This window comes from Molothrus aeneus, chromosome 5 (genome assembly GCF_037042795.1).
Source record: "Molothrus aeneus isolate 106 chromosome 5, BPBGC_Maene_1.0, whole genome shotgun sequence".
NCBI lineage: Eukaryota > Metazoa > Chordata > Aves > Passeriformes > Icteridae > Molothrus > Molothrus aeneus.
In genome coordinates, this window is record NC_089650.1 from 44,185,994 (window position 1) to 44,213,948 (window position 27,955).

A 27,955-nucleotide genomic window follows, 5' to 3' on the forward strand; every position below is an offset into this window, starting at 1 on the left:
AGGCCCCAGATTTGCAGCTTTTGAAATTTCATAGTTGAAAATTTTCTGGCTAATCATCAGAACTGACTACTTCTACAACTATATACTATTTACAACTTTATTTATATGTACTTCTTTATTACAATATGTAATATCAATGTTCCTTGTAAAGGTTACTATTTTAAAGAAATTAGACTGAAGTTATTGCCAATCAACCTTTTAATAAACTTAAGTGGAATGACTTTCAGAATTTTTCTCAACATATGATTCAGTTTTTATCCACTCCTTCTATCTTTGACAATTGCTTAACTACCTTAATTTCAAAGCCTTTTCCAGTGTAATAAAAATGTCCTTTTGGTAGAAGTTTATTGGTCCCATTTCAAATAACGTTCTGAAACATTCCTACACTGATGAGGACTCATTGTTTCAGCATTTTTTCTGTTTCAACACAGTATATAAAGCCATGCCTCTCACCAATCAACCTCAGTATAAAAGTGTGAGGTCAAACAGATCGCTCACCAAATCTTTGATCAAGTTGTCTGATCACATATAGACACAACTGTCTGAATTGTTGCATATGTTATATAATGTTATCACACAAATTTAAGCTTTTCCATTATTGACTGCTACTTGTGTATGCATATGTTAACTTGCTGGTCATAAAACTGCAACAAAGGACAAGATATACCAATACTGAATTCAGACCTCTAGTCTTGTCTCTCCCAAAATTAAGAAAAATCTGTGTTCTTTATGACTGATCAACTCATGATTTTGTGCTTCAGTTATACACATTTTCCAAAATTAAACTGTGAAGTTAATGTCAAATACTGTGTTGTAACTTTAAATATAACTGACATATTAGAACAGATAGATGGGTAATTATGATAAACTACACAATAGTGCTACTGCAGATAATATCATTTATCAATCCTGTGGTCCCCATCATTCATGCATTTACAGTTTGGGAATACAGTGACTGCAAAGGATAATAATTCATAATGGCTACATTCTCAGTACTTCATGCTAGCTCACTAGACAAAATAAAAAAGGTTAATTGTATAACTGGAAAAATGTAAAATTTTATTCCAAGAAAATTAACAAGCTACACAGGTAAATTTTGGCAAATGCAACTTTATATTGAAATCCACACATCTGTATCTTAAAGAAGGAAAGACTCACAGACTCTAATGTATTTCTAAAATACTAAGAAATCATAGTATATGCTTTCACAAGTTAAAACTTAAATAATTTAAAACAACCAATACACCAAAATGTGCAGAAAATATAAACAAGACTGTGCCTTCAGTAGAATAAATGCTTCACAAATTGTGCAAGATATCATACTAAGGCTGCGGTCTCCCCATGACAGCTGTCTTAAAATATAAACATACATCAACTGCCTGTGTTTCTCAGAACAAACTAGAAAGGGCGGCACACCTAGAAAAAAATCATATAATCCCAGTGATGTGCATATTGATTTTGGGAACCATTGGAGCAAAAAGGAAAAAAGAGGACTAAGTGATCTTTCATGCACTCCCAAATGACTGACCAGAGTTATTGATTCAATTTTCCTTGCTTATTTGCTTCAATGCTAAACAAAATGGAAGATACTAGATAACCCTTTAAGGCAACATGTGTTTATTCTGTATAATTATAACTGTTCAATTATGACTGGATATTATCATTAACGTTGCCTAACAGACTGATATCTAGCTTTTTAAAAAATATAAATAAGAGTCTATTAAACTTTATACCAAATCAGCAAAAAACACAGAATACAGTTAAATGTTAGTAATTTCACCGTTAAGGAAAATGGTAATTAGAAAGAGTAATATATTTGGAGAAAAAAAAATTAAAGTCAAAATCTGAACAAAAATACTGCTTTGGAATGCTCCCCAAAACTTACTCACAAGGCAAACAGATTTGTAAGTGTGATAATCCAATAATGCATGGCACATCTTTAATCAGTTACAGTACTTGAGTCCCCAGTTTTCAGTCTTTGCAAAATAATAATTGTATGAAATGTTTTAAAGGTCTTCAGATGTCTAAAATTAGTTTTATCAACACATTAACCTCATATCAACTTAATTTATTAAGATGTCCAATGCTAATCTTTTTGATGTTCTTATTTTATGTAGTGATATACACAGCATTTAGCACTGATACTTAGCACCTGCTACTTTCATAATCTAGATTTCAACCACATAAAGGAATTCAGGGCAGTAGTTCAGTCCTTTGTTCTTAATTACAAACCTTCAGCAGTGGTCAGCAGGAACATGTTTAGGTTTAAAACAGGATTAGAGGTGAGCTATTGCAGAGACTGCAGAATGTTGCCCAAATCCTTGCAGCTGCTGACGTCCCATTCTTGATTTTCTCCTCAAGACATGGCTACAGGCCACAATTGCTTAGCAGAGAATGGTAGTGTTTCACAAGGCTAAAGATTTACAGATGCTCCCTCATATAACACAGTAAGGTTCCCTTGGTAACCTGGATTTTCTGCAGTAAAGAAGGGTTGTGCTGAAACAGCGCCTCAGCTCCCTGTTGGAGAAAATGCAGACAAAAGGATTGATTCCAGCTTGGGCAAAACTCATCCAGACAGCGGCCGTTAGAAATCCCCCAGGTACTACAGGCCCTCTCGCAAAAACTCTCCAGTAACAGGCTACCAAATAGGGACCCCACAAGGTCAGAAAGAGGAATGTCATGATGTAGAACATTCTGCTGATTCTCTTCTCCATTTTGAATTCGTCTAAAACCAGTAGCCTCCTCCTGCCTGTGGTGTTGGCGTTCTGCCTGATTCCCAGCAAGGTTGGAGGCGTGGGACCCCTTCCGAATCCAGCCAGCCAATTAGCAGCTGCTTGACCGCTTGCTCCAGGACCATGGAAAGTCCAGTTCTGGCTCACTGCTGCAACAAACTGGACTGGCTTCATTTTCCTGCGATCGTGAACAAAAAATATCAGCTTGAGGTAGACAAGCTGTGTGGCTAGGAGGATAAGGGCAAGAAGAAGCATAAATCCCAATGAATCATTAGCCCTGAAGGAACGATGCTGGAAAGTGCATTGGTCTTCCTCCCTAATGAATGAGTAGGTGCCCACATCTAAAACTGGGGGGAAAGCCATGGCTACAGAGAGAGTCCACACCATACAGATAACAGCCAAACAAGTCCAGAAGGTCAGTCTCTTCGTATAAAAACGGTGGTGGGCAATAGCTAAGTATCTCGTGACGCTTATGCAGAATAACATGAAAGCAGTGTGAAAGCAGGACAAAACCCCCAAAAAGGCAATCACTTTGCAAGTAAGAGTCCCATACGTCCACGTAGAGCCATTTTTTACTGAGGTGAAAACAAAAGGGAAACAAATTGCAGATCTGAGGATATCTGAGCAGCAAAGATCCAACAGGAAGTAGTAAGGAGCTCTATGCAAGGTCTTATCTTTGACTAGCAAAATGGAGATCAGAAGGTTACCCACCACACTGACTCCTATTATGAAACCCAGTGAAGTCAGTTTCAGAAAAGCTGTTAAAGGAGAGAGATTTTGCAAAATGTTGTCAGCTGCATGGCTGTAGTTCGCCATAGATGGATGGATGATATGTATATTGCCTCAGTCAAGTCTCATGATCTATATTTAAGAACAAGGAAAAAATAGATCCATACATCTTACTGAAAATGTAATCCACAAACAGAACTGATCTTGTGTCTAGTCATACAGTACATCCTCTTCTTTCTGATTTGTCATGCCATCAAAATATCTGAAAAAAAATCGAGCTATCAGTTCTTAAGTTAACACAAAATGATGTCAGAAAGTGCTAGCAAAGATGTTAATTTATGGAGAACCAAATGAAGTTGTAAATTTGAGTACTATTGTTTGTTTCTAAAAAAACATAAGGCTTTTTTTTTTTTTTTTACTGACTATTTAGTATAATTGACTATTGGCAGATTTGTTACAGTTTCACGACTGACCAGTGCCCCTTATATTTGGTAGCACATATAATTTCACAGTTAAAGCCTCAGAGATTTTATGAATCAAAAGATTCCCAGTTTGCAAGCCCAAGAGTTAATCACTGACATCTTTTTTAAAGAATCCCCAAAGACTGCTGATATTTTGACATTACCTACATTTATTTTATGGCTACAGTATTTGTCAATGTTTTAACAGGCAACTGCTGTGTTGATATGGATCACACCCAAAGAAACCCTGCAGAATTTATGTTTTTTAACCCAAGTCACCAAAGCACATTAATCACACAGTGTTAGTTTATGCATTTTGTAAGAGAAACAGTATTCACTATCCCCCTCCCTTCCTCTATAAACAATAATTTTATCGTTTAGCCTTTTCGATAAACAGGTATCTAGACAGTCGATAGCAGTATGCTTTAGGGTGTCGTCCCCCCCGGCCTCCCCCCCTTCCCCCGTGCTTTGATGCAAATCGTTAAAGCCTCGACATAATTCATAATAAGCAACGGTCAGTGTAAATACTGAGCAAAAATAGGCAGCACAGCCCAGATATAATGCCCACCCTTTCGGGAGAGCTAGTTTTGGTTATGCTTAAATAAACATATAAATTGTTGGGGGTTTTTTTTTTTTTTTTTGTTTTTTTTTTTTTTTTTTTTTTTTTTTTTTTTTTGCTAATTAGGGCTCCATGATTCCCATTAATCCTCCCAGTGAATCGTACCGGAACACATTTCATGCAATAAAATACAATAAAGAGCTGTCTGTTGCTGCTTTTATTTTTTTTTCCGGTTTTGTTTTGTTTTTCTTTTTTCTCCCTCCAGAGCCAGGGACAGGAGCCACAGCAGGCATGATCGGGCTCCTTCGTTATTCACACGAAGTGTTTCCTATGCCACCTCGGGTGTACAAAGGATATTCCCACTGAATCCCAGCAAAATCCTTCCATTCTTACCGTCCACAAAAGAGCCTGATTGCTGCTGTGTAAACAGAGGCTGATCAGATCATGGCATCGTTTTAAAACCATGAAATCAGGCTCCCCCTCCCCCCTCCCGCCAGCCCCGCCGCTCCCCCTCCTCCGTGGAGCTGTCCCCGCGGCGGCCGGCCCTGCCTCCGCGCACACGGAGCCCGCACGCACCGGCCCCGCCGCACACTCACTCACACCGCCGCCGCCGCTGACACACGCACCCACGGCCACGGCCGCTCCCCCGCGCCCGGCCATGCTGCGCTGGACTGACTGCGCCGCGCTGCGAGGCAGCCCGGCCGCCGCTGCCTGGCATCAGCCGCATCTGCCGGAGCCGTGCGAGAGCCCCCCGCGGCGGGGAGCTGGGGAGAGCGGAAGAGGCATTGTCTGGGAGGGCTTCCATCATGCCCCTTCTTTGGAAATCAGCCCCGCAGCCCCGAGCGGGAGAGCCCTCTCAGCACGCACCTGCAGCCGCGGCAGCCCTCGGCGCCCCCAGACCCTCTCCTCCTACCTGTTGGTGCCGGAGATCCCCACATGCCAGAGCTGCTCCTTCCCGCCGACCGGGGGCTGCTTTACCCTGGCGGTCTTTTCTATTCTCTTCTACCGTCATTCATTCTTCTTTCTCTCAATCCTTTTCCTTTCTCCTTTTTTTTTTCAATTTCCCTTTTTTTTTTTCTTTTTTTTTTTTTTGCCTCGGTACCTTGGCTGAGGATCCAGTCAGTGGCTCGGGCGGCGCATGCTCGCCGCGCCTCCCCCCTGCGCGCCGAGCCCCGTCCTCCCCTGTCGCAGCGCCACAATCTCTCCCTGTAACGCAGCGGCGGCGGCCGCCTCAATGAGGGCACGGCAGGCTCGGCGGCAGCAGCTGCTGCTGTCTCGGAGAGGGCACGGCAACCTCGGCGGCGGCAGCAGCAGCAGCAGCGTCCTCAGTGGTGTGCAGGCAGCCCCGGCGGCAGCAGCCTCCTCAGTGAGGGGAAGGCAGCATCCTCAGCGACGGGAAGGCAGCCTCCTTGGCAGCACGTTCCCATCGCGATGTATAGCCCAGCTGGATTTATTGGCGAGCCCGGGCAAGCCAGTGAGGAAAGGGAGGGGAAGGAATTAGGTCCTGCGCTCCTTGTTTATGCCTCTGGGCTCCCCCTCCCGCCCCATTCGCTTACGACGGGGGTCTGGAAGCGCCCGCCGCGCTGCGCGTCGCAGCCTGTCAGGAGAGGCACCGGGCGGTTTCTTCAGCTGCCGCTGCTTGATCCTCCCGCTCGTGGCTCCTTTTCCTTCCTCCCGATTCCCACCCGGTGAATTCCTTCTTCCTGACCCCCGAGCCAGGGAGGGCTCCTTAACGAGCGCCGTTGTTGGCGGAGGGCGCATCCGCCGCGGGGCCGTGAGGACGCCGCACCTTTCCCCCGGCAGCCCGTGGAGCGGTTCCCGACGCGCAGCCCGAAGCCGGCGCAGAGCCGTCAGCGCGCTCGCTGCATGGCGGCGGCGATGAGCCCGGTGTCAGCCCGTTCCGCCCGCGCCAGGGCCCGCGGTCCCCCTCGGCGCGCAGGGCGGCAGCGGCGGCCGCCGCGGAGGAGCGCCGCCCGAGCCGGCGGCCGGCGGGGATCGATCCCGAGCCGTCCCGATGATGTCATGCGGGCCGGTGGGCCGGGGCGGCGGCGCCGGGAGGCGGCGGGCTGCAGCCGGGGCCGCCGCAGGGGCCTCCCGCCGGCCCCCGCACCCGCCGGCGCTGACCCTCGCTGGTGCCACCGTGGCAAAACCAGGAGGGAGAGGGAAGGACCGGGATCCCTCCGCCCTCCCGCCTCTTCGGTTTGTGTGGAAGTTTATCCGGGAGAAGTGGGAACATGAAAGCCGTGCCCCAAGAGTAATTCGCTTTGGCTGCAAGGCAGTTGAGGAACAGCTTGTTTTGGGTCGAGAGATTTGGATCCTGAGGAACTTCTTCGCTGGGAGCTTCCGTTCAAGCCAGAATAAATCCTTCTGTGGGACAGATTTATAGGGTTGATTCATAATGTGTGTCACATCCGTGAGACTGTTAGTAGACTACAGGCATTTTTTAAGGCTGTTGTCAGGTTTGGGTTCTTTTTTTGACACTCACTAAAAGGCATTGGAATTGGTTGCCAAACCACAAAATTAGCTTCAGTAGCAGCCTGACCAAGCCTAGAGGTCTCCAGCCACTGGAAAATACATGTATTTGAAACCAACATCACACTACTTCAACCATGTGGCTTGTTTCAGATAAAATTTATTCTTAGGCAGAAAACTGACACAAAGCTCAGGTGCCACACAATTTTTAATTTTTTCAACAAACGTAATTATGAGGACATGATGGTGCTCATCTTTAGGTTGGCAGGGGTTAGCTTCACTTTTAAAAATTGGGTGGTTGTTAAAGTTACTACTTCAAGTTGCACTTCTCATGTTGCAATCACCTAAGCTATGCAGACCCCTCTCCTTTCTTTGTTGTTAAATATACATACCCACAGTGACATGAACAATAACCTTTGATGTCATTCCTAAAATGTGAAGGGCAAGGAAGTAGCTTTAATGGTCTCTCTAATATAGAGTTCTCCAAATGCCATGCATGGAAATGAAACATTTGCAATGCAAGATTAGGAAGATTTATTATACTTAGTACTGAATGACTATAGTATGGTCACGGTCAGGGCCTACTCTTACATTGGTATGTGTAAGAATGATGATTTTCTGTTAGGAGTAAACAAGGCAACACAATCATCATCATAAAATAGATCCTGTGATGCAGGTTTTAACTTTTTTTCTGTCTGGGCTTTCTTTTAGGAGATGTTACAAGATTATGTTGCTATATAACATTTTAAAACTTGCTCTCCTTTTAGACCTGTAACAAACTGCTTAGAAGTTTGTGAACTTCAGAATTCATTCAGCGCTCAACCACCAGTTCAGCATAAATCCATTTGTCATCACAGGCTAACCTGAGAACAAGTGTTCTAATTTTGTTCAACAAAATGTAGACATCTAGATTGAAGTGCCACATAACAAAGTTAGTTTCCTATCATAGAAATCACTGAGAAAGATATGCATTAGGGCGCAGATTATCTTATTCTGAGTCACAAATCTAAAGTCCATCACATGGCTTGAACTCCATTCTGTTTGTTATAAGGGTAGAGTCACTCAAGAGAAACCTTTGTTGCCAAGTAAGAGAGTGGAGTGACATAATGCTGTGTTAAACTGTTGCATAGGTAGCAGGTCCTCCATGTAGGGGAAAAAAATCCAAGAGTCATGGGGCTGAGAATCTGGAAGGTGAAGGCAGATGTCAGAACAAGATGGCTCCAGAGAGCAAGAACAGTTGGAAGGCAGGGAAAAGAGATATGTAAGGACAGGTGATGAGGTCTGTGCTAACTAGTTCTTCAAAACAGCTGCACTAGAAATATGAAAGGTTCAGAAAAAAAAAGTGTGAGGCAGCCCAAGTTGCATAGTGAGTGGATTAGGGATATCCAAGAAGAATTTCTTGGGGTTTTGGCACAAGGAAGGATCTTGAATCTTGAATAAATTGTCCACCACACAATATAAGGGGGGGGGGTGGGGTAACACTAAGGGCAACACAAAGGAAACTTCAAAACACAGAGGACCCGTGGTCCCAAACAAGCATATCAGAAGAAGTGATTACTCCTAGGGAAATAAATAGCTTTCCTTGACATTATTTCTTTTCATACTTATGTACTGCTGTGCCCTGTGAAGGAAGGGTAGAAGGAGAGTCTAAGTGAAGTACAAGCACAAGAGGGTTCGTGTACCTTATTAGAGTTAGCAGCAGACTGACTAGAACTTTCACTAGAAAATGAGAGAGGCAAGACAATTTTGCTGATTTTCTGATTTAGATCAAAGATGAGAACCATCTCCAGGTTCGGAGAACTCTACTATAAAGTTCTTGAGAGTTATGGCACAGAGCTCTTTCATTTTCTCCTATTTGAGTTATTTAAGTATCACAGTGAAGAAAATAACTGGTGAAATACTCAGCTTTGTTGGTAGTGACTGAGGATTCTGTATTCCAAGTCTAGGTTTTTTTTTCCAAATTAGGTACTATTCAAGAATGACCAAGGAACACTGTTTAATGAATTGGATCCACTAAGTCCATTTCCAGATCAAGATCATCTTTTTGTAGAATCCTACTTTGATATTCTCAATCTTTGATATCATCTGCAGGTCTGGGCAGTTCTCTCCCCTGAGGGGATGGCTGGGCTCACGTGGACAAGGAGCCAGGAACGAGTGCAGACATGGGTCACAGTTCAATACTATCACAGAGGAATTTGTTGGTGTGTAAGCAGCATTTGGGGTAGTTGCCATCTATTTCTTCTGAGAATATGTGCCTTGAAATTCACAGTTGTGAACCAGGTGAGGATGCTGCGTGACTGCCGGGGTTTTGAACCCTTTCCTCAGAATGTGAGAGGGTTTTGAGAAGTCTGACACTGAGAAATCTCACTAATGGAGTCTGAGGTAGAGATTGGGTTAGAAGAATTACAGTTGATTAGATGGGTTGAGATATTGTCCTCACTAAGGTCATTAATGTCTCTCAATTATTTCAGTGGAATGAGGAGTTCAGCATGGGGCCAGAAGTTGTCAGTAGCAAAAAAATTTCAGTAATTAATGTGTTTACTGACTGTCTTGAAATCTGTATATATGTAGTATCAACCTGTTCTGCATAATGTGAATTTAAGCACTGTAGGATTTTCCAATATTTCTACAACACAGGAGAAATAATCTACAAGGTGTGCCTACCCCTGTGCAGAGGCCAGCACAAGATTTATGTATTGCTTGAGAAACTGTGATAGATGCTACTAAAGTGCATCCTTTTCAAAGGGCTCAAGGAATTTTTTCAAGGGAACTTTCTTGCCTGTGCAGTAGATTTGTGCAACTTTGGAGCAGTATTTAAGCAGGACTTATATAATACAGAGACCTGTGTAGGACCCCTGCACAATAGAGAATGTCACCTGCAATATATTTGGTTCTTATCCTTAGTAAAGTGTTTTCAGAGTAAAGACATTTGTTGGCAGTGTCTGCCTCCTGGGTTGGCTCTCAACACAAACATAAATTTCACCCCACACTGAAAATCTCTTTAGTGGTCTCTGTCTCAGTGATGCACGTTTTCATCTACAACAAAATTGCATTCATGTGACTATAACAATTCTTATGGATAATAATTATATTTTTAATGTTAGCATTTACCCAGACTCTCTGATGTTTTATAAATATTTCTCAAAAACATTTAATTCAGTATTTTAAAAAATATTTCATAGTTGCCCTTGAAAATTAATTTGGTTCTTAAAAGTAGATCTGTGCTGCACTTTTACACAGGAATAAATGAAGGTTTAAATACAAAAACACTTATCTGCCAAACATCTGAAAAATGCTTTGTCCTGCAAAGAAAAAACTGCTCTGCATTACTCTAATAGGAGTGAGGCACCTATATACTTCTAAAAATCCCTTTAGATACTTACCTGTTTCCTTAGGCTTCTAAATACCTTTCATCAGTTTGTTCACTAGGGCTGCATTTGAAAGACTGGACACATCTTTTGCATTTAGGTTTTGTAGATAAACTGCTACATCAGTGTTGCAGTGTTAAGTTCAGTTATTGTGCAATTTAGGTAGTGTGGACATGGACTTACTTGACTTCACTTGAATATCAGGTAGTTAAAAGTGCAAATGACCTTAACTGTGGCCATGGGTAATTAGCAATATTAAATTGCACTGCTAATTAGTTGTGTCTGCAAAAAGATAAGATACATTTTTAAAATGCTGGACTTCAGAAATGGTAGTTTTACATATATGATTAGAGGGAAAAAGAGAAAAGAGAATGTTAGTGAGTCAAAGAAAGGTTCATATGTTGTCTCTGTTGGTTGTGCACCATATATGTATTGTGCTGTGCTGAAGAATTACTGAAATGCTTGTTTTCATGGCCAAGGATGAGTCATAACAAGCGACTTAAAAAAGATAAAGCCGGTCACATCCACAGTGATGCAGATCGATGGTGGAGCTCCATAGAAGGAAAAAAAGGAACTTCACAGTATCTGAAGCAGTAATTTCAAGGTGATACATTTGTTACAATAGTATTTTTGAACGGTTGAGAATACTCAAGAGTATTTTTCTAATACTTTCATCTTGGATCTCTCCATGCAAATATAGAAATAATGTAATATTCAAAATGTAATCTTTATGCAATTTGTTTACTTCAAGTTTTGGATTGTTTGGTTAGATTTTTTTCATAGTGGAAGGTAGGCACTATCTTATGTCTCTGTATATCAAGTCTTTTAATGTGAATTATTCTGAACTTGCAGTTTTGTTAATGGGAAGCATTGAAATTCTTATTCCATCAATAGTTTTTAGTTAATATGGGCAGCACTGTAAAGATGCCTCAGTAAGAGTGCATACAGCAGGACTCTCAGCTGCAGACCTTAGGAAGACTATCTTTACCTGCACACCTAGGTAGGAGAAAGAACCTCTTGCCAGAACATCAAGAGAATGTGAACCAAACTTAGTAAAGTTCCTGCTATATCCAGTGTCTCCACTCTCTTTCTATGCCAGAAAACCTGTTGGTGTTTTGATAATTGAATGTGGAACAGGAGGGAGAATACTTTCTTCTTTCTCTATACAAAAAATAAAATACCATTCCTTCCAAATCTTGTGGATGGGATTTGTTGAAGCATATGCGTAGACACACAGAATGGTCTTACAGAAATAGTGATTCATTTATTTAATATGTTTTCAACTGCTGTTTAATTAATCCAATTAATTGTAGATATTTTAGTATAATCTACAATAAAATATGTCTTTCAACCACTGTAAATACATTCCATTGACTATTTGTTTTTCTCTGCATGACATACGGTAATGCGAATACATCACAGTGGTACAATCCAACAACCAAAATATTTGAAAACAGCTGAACACATTTGGAATTCATGACTAAATCACCATGGGTGAAAAACATGATTTTTGCGTGAGGCTTATCTAACAAATAATATGAAAACAATCTGGTGAAAAACAGGTAGAAAGTATTCCAGAATTTAGAAGTTGAATTGGGAGCACTGACCCAGGGCCATGCTGATGATGTTTTGTTTCTGATGCACAGCTATGCAACCTTGACCTCTTCAGTGACTGTTCCCCTACCTTACCATATGGCACTGTATCAATGACTTTTGGGTAGAAGAGGAGCATACCATACAAAAAAAGGTTTCCTGTCAATGCAAGCCAGCACCCCAGAACCACTAACATGGAAAGCTCTGTTAATTTACTACAGTGTTACAGCAATTTTAGAAGTGTTGTATGTTAGCTCTAGAAAGCTTGTAGATTTTCTTTTTTAAAAGAAGTGTTTGGTTTGTGTTTTCTGTGCACCTTACCCCTTCTCAGGTATTATATTTTATAGTCCTTTTGTCTCTGTGATTTTAATATTTGATTTTCAGTAAAATGCTTTCCCACAGCTATACAATACTTCTGGTTTACCTTGCTAAATGGAAATTTAGGTCTTGAAATCAGCTAACCCTGCTGAAGCACAGAGCAGCTCTGCAGTGTCATGGTCATTAACAGTGCCAATCACAGCATTCAGGAACACATTTTTCCTATCACCATTATAGGCACCAGTGGAACACTGTGGAGCAAAATGAATGGGGTTAGTGACATTACAGAACAGAATGCTTGCCTTGAGAGACAAACTTGAAAATGCTTGAGAGACAGGGGAAAGATGACTTCTTCCAGCTGAGCTGTGTCCAACATTTTTATGCATCCAATATAAAGCACAGAGACTCATGTGAGATACACATAACTTTACCTGTTATGTAAACCTACTCTATCCCAAGCTCTTTCATAGTTTTCCAGCATATGTGGAAATGTGTGGAATATTCTTTGGCTGGGGTGATGGCTGGGTTAGCAGGTTTTGCTCTCATCCCATTTAGTGCTGTTGGTTCACTAGAGATTATTAGCGTGTAGTTGGGCCCAATGAAAGGAGTGATTATGGTTCATTATTTTTCATACACCTTCTGTCAAAAGCTATATAATGCCTAAGTGAATTTACACATATTTCTTCCCTTCCTTCTCTTTTAAATCTGAAGGCTGATTTTAGTGAAGTCAGATACATGAGCAGAGAGGTCTCAGACGCTGGTGAGGTTCCTATAAATTTTGTGAATGTAGATGTTGGCTGCTTGTCCTAGAGTTTACCTTTTTCCCTTGGCTGGCCTCCAGATTCAGACTGGCCACACCTCCCTAGGGACCCTGGTGTGTAACTGAGGCTTCAGCATTCAGTGATTCATCTCCTGGCCAAAATTGGCCATGGCCTGGAGTTCTAGTCCCTTTCTTGTTTGGTGTCTTGGTGACCAAGCTTGGCTACGCTCAGCTGTGCAGCTGAACAGGACCCTGGATATGTCACTGTGGTTTCTGCACCCGGGGCAGAATGGCAGGTAGCAAAGGCCATGCTGGTTCTGTGACAGGCTGCACATCCTACTGACCTGTTCAGCATCAAACTGATCCACAGTCACACTGCTGAGCTCCTCTTGCCTCTGCTGCAGTTACTGCATCATTTCTTCCTGTGCTCATGGAATTATTTGCATGACTATTATCAGTGCAGAGGGATATGTGTCAAATCAATCATTTTTGTAGAGCTGAGATACGTAAATACTTCCATTTTCTGCTGTCTTTAAGGTAGGTTAGAGGTGAACCATGGACAGTATGTTGTAGGATTACAGAGACTATTTGACAATAGAATTTTCTATTTCTAGCAATATACTGAGGGGGGATTTAAAAATAATAGGATAAAATAGGATAACTGTCACTGACATCTTTCAAAGCTGTCTTTTAGGCTGTGCTTAAGGACAAAAATTAACAGTGTCAATGTAAGAAATATTTATTTTTTGCTGATATGACCACTTCACATCTAGGCATTAGCCTTCCTACGAATCTATTGTTCAAGTTTTAAGATAACACCTACAGCATACACTTTCTATATTTATGCATAGATATGATATATATGTATATATATATGTGTATTATATAGTATTGTGTAATGACTCTGGATTGATGTAAAGCTCTGTAAAGAAAATATAAATTGTTTTAAAAGGTATACTGCTGAGTGATAATTGCTTTGAATGCACAAGATTGAGACAATGGAGAGTCAAATCTGTAATGTCTGAGGTGGAGGATAAACATTGGTTTTGCAAGCAGCTGCCATGAATATATGTTGTACTACCAAGCTTTAGGTCTTATGATCTAGAAAGTGCAAATAGTTTTTCATATTCAGGTCAAATCAGCTGTTAACTGTTCACTGCAAATAATTTGATACCTAGAACCTTATGCCATGGTCCTGTTTTGTCAGTTTGTTGGATATTAAGCATGAAATAGTCTCAATTATATGTAGAATAAGGAGAAATAATTTTAAGTTTTTATACTTATGAGGATGCAGGGAACAGTCTCTCAGTAAAGGTAGGTCATCTTTTTAAGAAACACAACAGTTTGAATTCTGCAGATACTATCAGAACAGCACTGTGAGTGCATGATAGAAGGAACTGCATGAATGTATCTCTGATGTAACTCTGGAACTGTAAATATTCATTTACTACTGCATTGCCTGTTTCATGGAGGTACGAAAGAATGAGTGTTTTATCTGAAATGTCACCTGCAAAACTAGTCAAGCCTAACTGTAGCAAGTGGCAGTATCTTTTGCTAAATTGGACCAGTATTTGCATGTGGTCAGGCAATGTTTGAGTGTGGTATTTAAAGAAAAGTGTGAAACATTGAGCAGAATCAGGATGTTGCACTGTACTAGATACGACAGTCTGCTGGCAGGAGAAATGCATAGAATCTCGTCCCAGCTACATAGATAGTTTAGTGCTGGTTTTGCTTTGTTTTCTCATTGATTACATAATGTCAGGCTCTGGAGCTGAGACCAGGACCTAAATCTTGCCCTAAGGGGCAGGTATCCTAAGCAGCAAACATGGAAGTCAATCTCTTTTGCCCACATCTCACTCTCCCTCTCTCATTGCTCTTGCATTTTAATAGCTGGAGAATCCAGGATAAACAGGAGACCATGCTTTCCAGGACTGTACTGTCTAGTACTTCAGGGATCTTTTTATGAAGCTGGGCTTGAATTCCAGATCTTCTGTTTTGTGCATGACAGTAAGTACTAGGTGGAAAAAAAGCTGGATTTCCTGCAGCACTGGGGCATTCACTACTGCTGCTGTACCTTACCTGAACACAGCACTCAGGTCAGACTCTGCTAGGGACATTGCTGCTAGGGACATTGCTGGGAGCAAGACATTTAGGTTATGCTCTGTGTCACATCTGGACCACTGGGATTCTGCACTGCACGCTCTTGGTCAGTTCTGCATGTGAAAGGAAAGCTTGCATCCTAAAGCTCAAAGGGCAAATGTCAATTGAAAAGTTAGCACCGTTAGTCTTTCTGTTGCTGCAGTGAGGGATTGCTGGGTCCTTTTTTGAAGGATTTTGCTGAAGTCATGTTTTAGATAATTAAACTACCTCTTAAGCTCTTAGAGTTCCTCACTGCATAATTTTATTATTTCCCTGTACTTATTTGTTCTCCATTATTAAAACAAAATGTGGAAATAAGAGATCCAAATAATATTAATCTGTTTTTCCTAATTGGAGATATGTATGTGGACAAAAAAGCGCTCTTTTAATTAGCCAACACAACAGCTCCTCTCTGTACAGTACCAGCAGTAACCAAGTAAAACATACCTGTTGTGTAGTTCTGTGCTGCATTGTAAATTTAGTAATAATGTAATGCTTCAAAAGCTAACAGAACATTTAGTTGATATAATGTATCTCTCTATTATAATATCTCTATTGTTATAATATCTCTTCAGAGATATGCATGCATAACAAAACTGTGGCAATTTGAAGAGTTTATGTAAAACTTATGAATTCTCTTGGAATTTACGGGTCCTCAAGATATATCTGTTTCAACCTGCATGCTCTATATTGATGAAAAGAAAGTTCTTTCTTTTTTTCTGGCCTTTTTAGGGCACTGAATTTTCAAAGGACACTGCCACAAGGTCAGCCATGGAACATAATGAAATGTCGGCAAGCTGAAATCAGATGGAAGACCTTCAGACATAAAGAGCTGGAAATTGCTCAGAATGATTTATATTCCCATATAGGTTAGTTACCAAAATGTGAGTCAGTCTTGGGAAGAGAAGCAAAAGTTAAAAAAGGGGTGGTAACTTAATGGCCATTCTGGAGTAAGACATGAGAAATCAGAAGAAAAACTTGTAGCAGGAATATAAGTTATTTTCTGCTGTCACAGCCAGACAGAGATAGTTGAAAACATAAAATTAGTGGGATTGCAAGGCTAGATTCAAATTAATTTTTGACCAATTTAGGCAAACCTAGTTAGACAATAAATGGACATGGGATAACCTTTGGTGGATGCAGTGAGAAGTTGGAGACAGCGAAAGTAAAGGCCTTAATTATGAAACTTTCAGACTTCTGGTATACTTGGCAATCTCAAAATACAATTATGAACAGACTTAAACCAAAACTATTTTAAGGTGAGGTAGGTTTGCAATCCTTAAACTCTTTAACCTTTACTTAAAAATCTGCAAATTGGGGGTATGGTTATTCAAGTATGGTGCCTAGTGAACAGATACATTTTCAAAACAGAAAGCAAAATGCTTCTTTTTAATGTAAAAAGCCTACATGTTAATTCATGCCTGGGGGCTTCTGAAATTGAAAAATACAAGAAGAGTAAGAGGATGAATAATTGCTTGTACTAAGAATATGTTGAGACTTTAACATTGAACTTCCAAGTGCTAAAATGAAGAAAGAGATCCAAGTCTAATAGACTTTGACTCAGCATTATGGTTTAAGGCTTAGGTATGCTGTGACGTGAAAATAGTGCATTATATAGCAGTTTTGAGAAAGGATTTCTTAAGCCTCTCTACCAGGGGATGGTGAAAGATTTGTTCTGATCTGTTCTGTGTTAGCATCCTAGAAGGAATCATCCTTTTGGAACCAGTGTAGTTTATGGGTTTCTATTACCTTGGTAGTAAGTTTAAAGAAACATATATACTTATAATACTTTTTACAAATGTCCCAGTTTCATAAAAGCTACATCTTTCTCTGCCTTTGAAATAAGACCAGAAATAGTTCCTGTAAGCAGGTGACAGGGATTAACTGTTTAAAAAATGAAAAACATGTTTTTTCACTCTTACGGTTCATTTACTTAGAATATATTTCTTGTGAGACCAGGTTGTAGATTTTGAAGCACAGGACAAAAGGAAAGTGGGGATGCAACACAGATAATGAAAAAACAAAAACCCAGTGCTGTAAGAGGACATAGAGTTCTTACTGACCAAATTGCTTTGCTACTATTGTGTGAAAGAGTACATTTAAGGTATGTCTGTCAGTGCTTCTGCCCTGTTTCTAGGACATTTATTTCCCAAAGCCTGTATTTTGCAGTGAATTGGGCAACTTTCATTGTCCTGAGTTACAACAGTTGACATTATGATATATTAAGGCAGCAGACTGGCAATTATTATGTACAGTCAATTTCAGATTATTTTGGTAGTGTACATAAAGTGATCACATGCTTTAAATTCACTACTGGAAGGTCAGCATCCCTTTGGAAGTAGAAGGGATTTTAATTATTAATTCCCATTAAATCAATTGGGACTTAAGCAGAGAAATCTCTGGCAAAACTCAGGAAATTTCAGATTTCTAGTCCTTTACATTTCTATCTATAGCTATAATAATTTCCTTGCTGGCCCTTCTGAAATTGAGAGCATGTAATCCTTTTTACTGGGATTTCAGTGTTACTTTTGGACAGGAAAAGAAAATCTATGAGGAACTTATTTAATACACAGAACCTCATGTAGACTAGGTGAAAGGAGTTCCTAAGGAACAGTTTGCCACAAACACAGATTGCTTTTATTTCTGAAATCGTAAGAACAACAAGGCAGCAAGGTAAGCAGATGTACATCAGTCATGTATGGCACACATACATTAAAAGTGAGCAAACAGGCACTTTATATTAGTATGGTGTCCCTGAGAGTGCATTGACTTGATTTTCCTTTGCCTTTCTTGATAAATGTTGGGGGGGCAAAAAAGTAGAGTCTAAGTTGAATGCACAAGTTCTAAAGTGTATTTGTGGAATAAGTGTGGGGAGAAGAATTTTTTTCCTAATATTTATTAAGATGTAGGTCAAATAATTTACTGGTAGCAGACTGAGAGAAAAAAAAAGACAGAATCTATTTTAAGAACCAATTAGATTTTCACATAAATGGAAATCAAGAATAATTCTACTGCATTACACAGTAGTATAAGGGCTGGTGCAAGGTCAGAATGAAGCCTCTTGTGTTTTCTGTTCAAAATGAATTTAAATCAGGATGACTGCACTGATTTCAGCAACTTCAGGCTGTTTTTAAACCAGATGAAAATTTGGCATTCAGTTATCACAATAAATAATTCAGCTAATATTTTTCTAAGGAAAGAGATGTAGATGGAGACTAACGTGGCTGCAGTTCCCGACGAGCACCATCTGGTGCAAGGTGCACTACTGGTCAAATGCAGGGACCCCTCCACCCTATCAAGGTATCTACTGCATCCAAATCTCTATTTTGTATTTGACCTTGTCCTGAACTCCCACTGATGCCAATGGGAACTCCATGTGCAACAAGGTCTTTTATTCTGGCTGTCAAATCTTAATATTTTCAAAATGTTGACTTGGGCAGGAGTTGACATAATTCACATTTGAGGCTTTACACTGAAGCAGTTGAATTCCATTTGGAGTACAGTACTAGCCCCATAAACCCATCTCTAAAAATCCCACTTCATAAAGAGGATTAGTGTACATGTGTTGCATTTTCTCCCTTTTTTCCATAACCTTTTAATGCCTCAGGGATTGAGTTTCGCTAGACACAGTGGGAGAATCCTGGTACATCTGGTTTCTCTGTGGTCTTACATGATGACTGAACAGCCTCACAGCTTTTGCAGTCAGGTTCCCTATGGGCTCACACTGTGATTAGATTTGTTCACCACAAATATATCCTTGTTTGCAATGAAGATACGAATGAATTGAGCTTCTGTTTATGCATCCCATTTACAACTAGGATTTCATAGAATCATACAGTAAATTAGGTTGGAAAGGACCTCTGGAGGTCACCTTGTACATTTCTTGGCTCCCAAAGATCGTTTCTGTTTTCTCTTTTTTTTTGGATGGACAATTTAGAATATCCTTTCATCTGACAGTGTCCTCTGCTTTTCTACTTCTCCTAGATGTATTCACCCCAGCCCACATGGATGCTGTATTTTAAAGGGTTATATACTGGTTTTTGTAACAACAATATTAAATTTTGAAATGTGAAATCTTGCATGGAAGGTTAAAGATGTAACAGCCACACAGCGATTCCTGAAAGTTTAAGCAAATAGCTCATCATCTATGTGGCTTTCTTCACAGTAGGAGATGAATCTATGGAGCAAGAGGGTAGCAGTGGCCTGGGCATGCGTTTGGCACCCAGAGAGACACAGCTGCCTGTCGCTTCCTAGGCAGGATTTGAGGTTAGCCAGCATCCTGTGCATCAGGACAGCCTGCTGCCAGAGCCTTGGCATGGGGGATGGCTGTGGCAAAGTTGTGTGGGATTCAGAAGGCAGTATGGTCACCCCTTTAGAAGAGCTTGTATTCAATTTAAGACAATAAATTTTTTTGGGCTGACTTAATTGAGATTTGCACTAGAGCCATAATTATTAGAAATAATATGCACTTATTCTCTGAAAAGCACTTTTTTAAATTGTTAATATAAAATATATTTTTGTGATTTATGGGGTTTTTTTCTGCAATACTATATTGTATTCTGCAAATATGATAGGATGAAAGATGTCTGTGTGACATTTAGTGCTGAATAGTCGTTTGTTATTGGCTACCACTCCATATATTCAATCAACATCCTTAATTTTATTTTTTTTATTATTAATTTTTATGAAAAATGTCTTCTCTTTTTTCAGTAGATATATACCACTTTATAGATTATACACTGTCTGCAAATACTGGATAGACTTTTGGAATTTGATCACAAATGGTGTTTCCGAAAAGATCACAGTTCTGAAAAGCTTAAATGTTCCTTGCTTTTCACACAGATGCTGAAATAAATACATGCTGTTGAGGAAAAATGAGTCAATATGGCTTCTGCTGATCTTCCAGGTCATTTGAGAAGATAAAAAATAAAATGTAAAAGTGATACCATGGGCCTTTATGAACAATCATGTTAGGTTAAAGACTGAAAATAAGTGCAGGTATTGAGCATGTAATTTCCATAACCATATCAGTTCAGAAATATGTTGGAAGAAAACGTCCTTGAAAAGTTCTAGAATTAAAGACATTCTCATTTCACAGGTAACTCATGAAATGGAAAGTGAACAGATTTTGATAAAGCGACCATTTTCTTCACCTTGATTCTGCTGAGATTAAAATCAGTCATGTTTTAGGATGGTTGCTTTTCTGTGAGAGGGTAGGGAATGACATGGAGTTATTTATTATTAGCACTATCACAGTGTGTACAATCAGCTGCACAAACAAAAGAATGGAAAAACAGAAGAAAAAGACAGACCCTTCTCTTCTAAGTTTTGCAGAACTGTGTTCCTCTGCAGTGTTTTAGCTCTGTTCAGGAAAAGAAGATAATTTTCATGCTTTTATACTTGCCAAGTGGAGCATAGGAGTATGAAGGTGTATGTAAAATTTTAGTGCTTTGAATGAAGCACTACAATTTTTACTGAGAAAGCTGCCAGTACTGTCGGTTCCAGTTGAAATTCTAAGACAATGACTAGTGAGGAGGAACATAGCCAATACAGGAAGACTGAAGCAGAACACAAACTTTAACCCAACCCTGCAGCAACATCTAGTTTTCTGCATCAGTGTGCTTGTGGACACAATTCTCTCTTCCCTGCCTCTAATGTTTGCAGCTCCTAGGTCTAATGGAGGGCACTCTGCTTTCAGGCCTCCACATATGCTGTGTAATGCACCTTCAGCAAATTTGCTGATGACACCAAGCTGCGTCGTGCAGACGACCCACCAGAGGAAAAGGGTGCCTTCCAGAGGGACCTCGACAGACTCGAGCGATGGTCCCATGTGAACCTCATCTCATGAAGTTCAACAAGGCCAAGTGCAAGGTCCTGCACCTGGTTCAGGGCAATCCCAGACACACCTACAGACTGAGTGGAGAGGTGATTGAGAGCAGCCCTGCAGAGAAAGACTTGGGGGTGATGGCTGATGAAAAACTCTACGTGAGCCAGCAGTGTGCACTCGCAGCCCACAAAACCATCTGTGTCCTGGGCTATATCAAGAGGAGTGTGGCCAGCAGGTGAAGGAGGTGATTCTCCTGTTCTACTCTGCTCTTGTGAGACCCCACCTGGACTACCGGGTACAGTCCTGGTGCTTCCAGCAGAAGAAGGGCATGGAACTCTTGGACCAAGTCCAAAGGAGAGCCATGAAGCTCAGGACTGGAGCACTTCTCCTAAAAGACAGACTGAGAAAGTTGGGGATATTCAGCCTGGAGAAGAGAAGGTTGCAGAGATACCTCATAGCAAGCTTCCAATATCTGAGGGGGGCCTAAAGGGAAGCAAGAGATGGATACTTCATCAGGAACTGTAGTGACAGGACAGTGAATAATGGGTACAAACTGAAAGAGGGGAAATTTAGGTTAGATATTAGGAAGAAATTTTAACTGTGATGGTGGTGAGATACTGGAACAGGTTGCCCAGGGAGGGTGTGGATGCTCCAACCCTGGCAGTGTTCAAGGCCAGGCTGGATAAGGCCTTGAGCAACCTGGTTTGGTGGGAGGTGTCTCTGCCCATATGGCAGGGGCTGTTGGGACTAGATGGTCTTTAAGGGCCATTCCAACCCCTTAACACTCTGTGATTCTATGATTATATGTGTCTCTTTGCTTAGCATACTAAAGGGACATTTGGTTTTATCTTTTTCATGAAAATCTCTGTTTTGATCTGATCAGATGAATAATCCAGAAACAAAAGGCTCTGTTGAATGTCTAGTATGCCTGTACCTCAATGTGACAGAGCTTCCCACACATTTTCAAGTTCCATTACAGAGAAACTGAACTGAGGAAACAGTACAAGGTTTGGAAATATTTTGAAAGCCTATATAATTTTATATAATAATTTTATTGTTCTTTTAATTTTAGTTCAAAGAAAGATGTACTTTTATGTTATTTACCATATCATGCCTGGTATGTAAATTCAGGTTGCTTGCTGGAAAACTTGTTTTCCAAATGTAATAGTTGGTGTAACTGTGTATTCATGTGAACTGAAAATCTTTGTAATTTAAAAACTGATTACGTTCTTTAAGAACTGAACATTTAGCAATGTAGTCACTGTCTAATGTATTAAAAACTTGTCACTTGAAAGGTCTGAACATTGATTTTGGCAGGAATTAAATAGTTTGGGTCCCTTGCATCAGTAGTCACATCAGATCTTGCCCAATGTGTGTTGTGCTGCATTTGGTTCTGAATTAGTAGTCTCACTTTTTTATCTGGTGAACAACACATACTTCCTGTTGACTTCAGATCATTTACTGTTTGTTCAAGTGTAAATTGGGAGGACACCAGACTCAAGCTCTCCTTTCCACTACTCCTAACAATCTCATCATTACACCAGTTTAGATCTGCCAAACCTTTCATCAGATGTAGAAATGAATGGAAAGGTTACTTCTGTAGCATAATAATTAGTGCATTTACCATTTAGTGTAAATCGGTTCATCCATTTAGCATTGTTTTTCTTGTTATAAACAGTGAACTCCCCTTCTCACACAGCTTATGTAAAGAGCACTATGCAAAGAGGAACCAGGGTTTCAGACTGTGTCTAACTGTGTCTAGTCAGTAGACAAGAGCCTGGGCTAGCCCAGGGACAGTTTCCATGGAAAGGCATAGTGGCTGAGAACCACAAGCCTGAAAAATCAGTGAGTATCCTGGAGATGCCAACTGCTTCCTGTGACTCCATCATAAGACAGGGATTCTCCTTCTACTTTGCTCCGAGGATACAATTGGGATGCAAGCATTAATACCTGTAAATAATAAAGGTCCTCAAATGCAAGATATCATAGAACTGCCAGGCCTCACAACAGTATTAAAGCAGCAGCAGCAGCAGCAGCAGGATTTATCTGAGTAGGAGAAAGAGGTTTACCAGCGTTGACACACTAGAGAAGCAAGTGGATCAGGAACTGTGTGAAACCTTTGTATTGCAGCCCGAGGTACTGCTGTTCACAGCAGAATGGTAAGGCCTAGCTGGTGTGCAGCACTTGAAGGTATGTCAGGAGAAGTGAAGGCCTTCTGTCCATTCACAGAGACTGTACGTGGACTGTTCAAAGCACTATGCAAAGAGGAACCAGGGTTTCAGACTGTGTCTAACTGTGTCTAGTCAGTACACAAGAGGATGTTTTAGGATGGCGGTGTTTTAGCTACACTATTGTTAAAGCATATGGAAATCATAGCAGTCAAAAGCTACTCTTTCTTGTTGCAGGTTTTTTATCAGAGGGTAGGTTATGTTTGTTAAGAGGTGGACATTGTCAGGCTGTTTCTACTTCCTGCTCTGAAAACAGCTACTAATAGTACTAGCTTAGTGCACAAAGTGAACTGATTTGTGCAGTAGCTGAAATCCTGAAAGATCTAGAACCGTTTTCACAAAATGCTAGGATAAAACTAGCTCTTAAAAAACTTCAAATAGTATTTCATTAAAAAAAACACCAAAAAAACCCCAAAACGAACCAACAGAAAATGGTCTTTTATACCCTTGTGTCGCCAGCAAGAAAACTGACATAAATAGCTTTTCTGGTATAAAGGCAACTACGTAAGATACATTGAAAACTCATAGTCAAAAGGAAAAATAAATACTTCAAGTTTTCCTTGTACCAGACAAACAGGATTCTTTGCAACTACAAGATGACTGTGTCAAACTAAAGGGACCAGCCCCCTGAGGTGCTTTAAAGTAACAGTTACTGAAATGGGATAAACAAGTAGTAGGACCATGAGAAGTACAAATGTTAACTGAAATCATACCTTATGATACATTCATTCATAAAGTTATCTAACATAAGCAAAAGTAGGTATCAAAATAACAGTCAACAGAAGGAAATCCAACAGTTACAGTCACTTGTGTCATCTCAATTTTCCTTTTTATAAGAATTACTCCATCAAGCTGTTGACAAATCATACATCAAAGTTTATTAAGACAGAGGAAAAACAGGGGTATCTGATTTTACACTCAAGTAATTGACAAATGCAAGTCTTTAACAATAAAGCTTCTATCAGAACCCAGGAAACAAAGCCATTATGTTGTGCAAACGCCTTTCAGTGAAGTACATACAGCTTTGGGCAAATAATACAATGTCTCATAGCCCTATTGCCTGAGATAATTAACTCTGTTACAATTTTGTTCTCCTGCAGTGAAAAACTGTTGCCCAATCCTGTGAAACTATTGCCAGGGATCTTTTCTAAGGTATAGATAAAGGAGTCAGTGAAAATCTGCTTGTGTTAAAATGTATTCTATTGAAAGAGCAATACCTAATATTTTACTGAAAAAATTAGGCAATATTTTTTAACTTTGGGAACTATAAAGTGAATTGAGTAGCAATTTTGTGGGGGGTTTTATTGGGTATTTTTTTTGTTTGTTTGTTTTGGTTTTTTGTTTGTTTGTTTGGTTTTTTTTTGTTTAGCTAAGCTGGAACATCAAAAATCACACTTCAATCTGTGCTTGCACCCACCCAGTTGAATTATCATGAGCAGGATCATCTATTGCTGCTAAGGAGCTTTCAAAGGTGATACCTCTGTCTGAAGGTCCTCTTAGGGCTGTACATTTCATTTCTACATGGTAATTGTGCATTCTGTCCCTCTCTTCCAAAAATGGCCTGCAGAAATCAGGATCTGGAGAACATATCTGCCCACCCAATTACCTACATAAGACCTGCCCATAGCCATTGCTTTGTGCTCTACTGAACAGAGGCACAGAGGAAGTAGAAGAATACAAAAATCAAAACACATAACTCTGAAAGATAAAAGCCAAGATTTCTAGCAAAGAGTGGCAGCGTCCACAGCACAAGATCAGAAGGAAATTCTTTGAGCTGTGGAGAGCTCATCTTCCTATGCTCCTTATTCTGCTTCTGTTACAGATTGTGCTCCTTGGCTCAAGCTGGAACACCCTAACAAGTCAGAGAGACTTGTGGCAGACATTCTTGGCTGAGCCATTTCACCTTTGGTACTTACAGAAACAGACACACTACTGTCTTTCAACCATATACAACACAATCTGACTGAACATGAATAGAATAAGACTGTTTACATCTCCCATTTTGCACCAGGATTTTTTACTTTGGTTTTGGTCCCAATCTTCTGTGGAAGTCATATGCATCAGTTAGAGAAGCCTAAATGTTTAACTAGCAACATAGGTTTGTCACAAGGAATCCACAAGAACAATGGACTAAACCCAGAATTTTAGCAAGTTCTTTCTACATTATAAAAGAAACGTGCACAATGGTCTTGTTATAGTTCTAATAACCTTCTAATGCAGAAATACACAAATTCCTCATCAAAATAGTTAAGTCTTCAGGTTTGGAGAAAAAAGTGTAAAAATCAAATGAACTAAGCCTTAAAACTGGTGTGCCTAGAAAAAAGCTGAGTACAAAAAAACAAACAAGAGACAAAGCCCATATTCCTAATCTGATTTACATAGCCTTACATGTACTTTTCTGTGAAATACATGTTAAGTAAAAATGGTGATCTCATTCTTAGGTGTATCTACTTGATAATAAGAATACAGGCTACAGGAGTGGCATATTCTAAAATAAAAAATACTCTAAAATATTCTAAAAGGAAAAAAGAAAACCTTTCATGTTTCCTTAGCTCTCTTAAGTCTCATCCATGTGACAGCAGAAGTGAGTTGTTAGGTGTTAACTGTCATTACAGAGAACATGAGCATGAGCACACAAGTTAGAGCAGTCTGCTCGCTCGCTACCTGGTTAGGACTAATTTCAAAATTCTTGTCATCTTGACTGGAAGATAAGAGCTGCTTCCTCCTGATTTAATATTGAAACTAAAATTATGGAACTTGTTGATGGCCTCCCTCACATGCTAAATTTATAAACTCTTACTGTGAGCCTCTCTATAGTTTTACTTCCCCATTCAAAAAGTTTCTACCCTTCTTTAAGGCAATATTTAATCACAAACAATATAAAATTATCTTTTTGTAATGAGGACAGATCATACAAATCCCTTTTACTAGTACAGTCTTGTACCATCTTTACTCTGTTATACTGAACAGTAAGAGGGATTTGCAGAAACATCTACTACATTTTTTTGGAAAGTTTTCCAGAACCAAAGCTCAGTCACACCCAACCCCAAGCTGTGTTCAGAAATTCACTTCATCTGAGCATTTTCTTGAAGTCACTGCTGCCCATTCCTTCTCCTTGCGTACAAGCCAAGGCAGGCGCAGAATCCGACGACACTGACAGCGAGGCCTAGGAGGAAGGCAATGGTATCTCCTGCATCCAGGGCTTCAACTACGGGCAGCACCAGCAGCAGTGACACGAGGACCAGGAAAAGTTTGGAGGTATTCTCAGTTGAAGGCATGCTGACAAGCAGCTGACCCCAAGGGGAAGTTAAATGAAGAAAGTGGTGGACAGCAGGTACTTCACTGGTATCTACAAGGAAAACAAAAGGAATGTTACATGACTTTCCTTCCTCATCCCCTGGTTTTCTCTTGCCAAAAGCCAACAGACTGGTGCATTACAGGTATCTGTGTGGGGCTCATGAAATCTAGGTTTTATCTTCCCAATTACCAAAGTAAATGACTTATTATCATGAGACACCCACAGTGGATTTGCTATCTTGTTATGTAACTCTGTGGAAACTAATCTTTTGAGGACTTACCGAGAGGTAAAGTCAGAACAGGCTCTCCTGCCTGCAGCTACCAGAGCCTGCTTACCCGGTGCCTTGCTACGCGGGCCTGTTTCACCAGGTGTTTAGGGCCTGATGGCTGCTGCACATCACTCTCCCACACTTCCTAACACGGCCATCCTCGGGATGCGGGAGCATGGACAGACTGCGGTACACTGGGGGGGGGAGGGCGTGAATTTAACCTCCGGGGCAGTGCCACCGTGGTCACCCTCACTGCGGGACAAAGGTCCGTCGTGGTTCCTACAACTTGGAAAGGCGCTCCCAAGGAGCGCGCGGGGACCAGCCCGGACCGCCCTCTCCGCAATAGTTCTCACCGCGGGGATGGCTCGTTCGCGGGGTGCACACGACAAAAACCCGCGCTGGGACACCCGAATAAGCGGCTGCCCCGCTCGCACTCCGGCGGGGCCAGCGCCGGACCCTGCCGGCCCCGGGGCGCCCGCGCCTCCCGTCCCGCCTCCGCGGGGCTGCGGGGCGGCCGCTCCTTGGGGCAGCCCCCGGCCGGCCCTGCCCGCACGGTGCCCCTCAGTCACCTCCTGCCGCCGGCTCCGGCCTGGGGCGGTCCCCGCTCCGCGCCGCCCGCGGGGCGCTCAGCAGCCGAAGGCGCCGGCCCGCGCCGCCCCGCCGCGCTGCCACTGCCCGGCCGCGGCCATGACAGGAAGGGGCGGTGGCGCGGCCGGGGGCGGGCGTGACCCGGCCGGGCCATCTCCGCTCGGCTCCGCTCCACTCCCGCCGCGCCCGCCGAGATTCCCGGGGGCGGCTCGGGGGCACAGCCGTCGCCAGCGGCCCGGGCGGCCCCAGGCCCCTCCGGTGACCCCGGGAGCGGTGCTCGCCAGGCCGGCCTGGGCCTGGAGGGATGCGGCGGGGCCGGGCGCCGCCCGGGAGCCCCGGCTGGGGGTGCCGGCTGCTCCCCAGGGCGGCTCCCAGCCGGAGCCCCGGAGTGCCCGAGGTGCGATAAACGGGACCGTGAGAATGTCAGCAGCAGTGGCCAGCTGCCCTCACTGCGGCTCCACTGAAGTGAAAGGATAGAAACACACCGATTTGGGCCGGTCGTCTGATCTTTCTTCTACAAATAAACGAGTAGAAGAAGTCACCATGAGTTTGCATCATTTCAGATTTAGGCCCTTGTGATAACAGTACTGGTATGTGCCATCATAACCAATTCCT

The 27,955-nt window shown here is 41.5% G+C and overlaps 2 protein-coding genes across 4 annotated transcripts; both read right to left on the minus strand.

The window, feature by feature from the left end:
• Window positions 1-882: 882 nt before the first annotated feature.
• GPR85 (G protein-coupled receptor 85) lies at window positions 883-6,434 on the minus strand. Of its 3 annotated transcripts, none has more exons than XM_066550507.1 (2): window positions 5,395-6,434; window positions 883-3,723 (listed from the first exon to the last, which is right to left on the minus strand). In XM_066550507.1, exon 2 carries the CDS (start codon window positions 3,546-3,548, stop codon window positions 2,436-2,438), a length of 1,113 nt encoding a protein of 370 aa, XP_066406604.1. In that variant the 5' UTR covers window positions 3,549-3,723; window positions 5,395-6,434; the 3' UTR covers window positions 883-2,435. The 3 variants fall into 3 exon arrangements, with proteins under 3 accessions (XP_066406604.1, XP_066406605.1, XP_066406606.1); XM_066550508.1 differs by having other exon boundaries at window positions 5,078-6,434; XM_066550509.1 differs by lacking the exon at window positions 5,395-6,434 and adding an exon at window positions 4,875-4,987.
• A 17,607-nt stretch (window positions 6,435-24,041) lies between these two features.
• On the minus strand, window positions 24,042-27,425 carry SMIM30 (small integral membrane protein 30). The gene is made up of 2 exons (XM_066549661.1): window positions 27,322-27,425; window positions 24,042-26,535 (listed from the first exon to the last, which is right to left on the minus strand). The coding sequence occupies exon 2, from the start codon at window positions 26,462-26,464 to the stop codon at window positions 26,279-26,281; it is 186 nt and encodes a 61-aa protein (XP_066405758.1). The 5' UTR covers window positions 26,465-26,535; window positions 27,322-27,425; the 3' UTR covers window positions 24,042-26,278.
• Window positions 27,426-27,955: the final 530 nt, after the last annotated feature.

Excerpts from the sequence above, each read along its gene's own strand:
- GPR85 (XM_066550507.1), bottom strand. The coding sequence starts at position 3,548 with ATGGCGAACTACAGCCATGCAGCTGACAACATTTTGCAAAATCTCTCT.
- SMIM30 (XM_066549661.1), bottom strand. The coding sequence starts at position 26,464 with ATGCCTTCAACTGAGAATACCTCCAAACTTTTCCTGGTCCTCGTGTCA.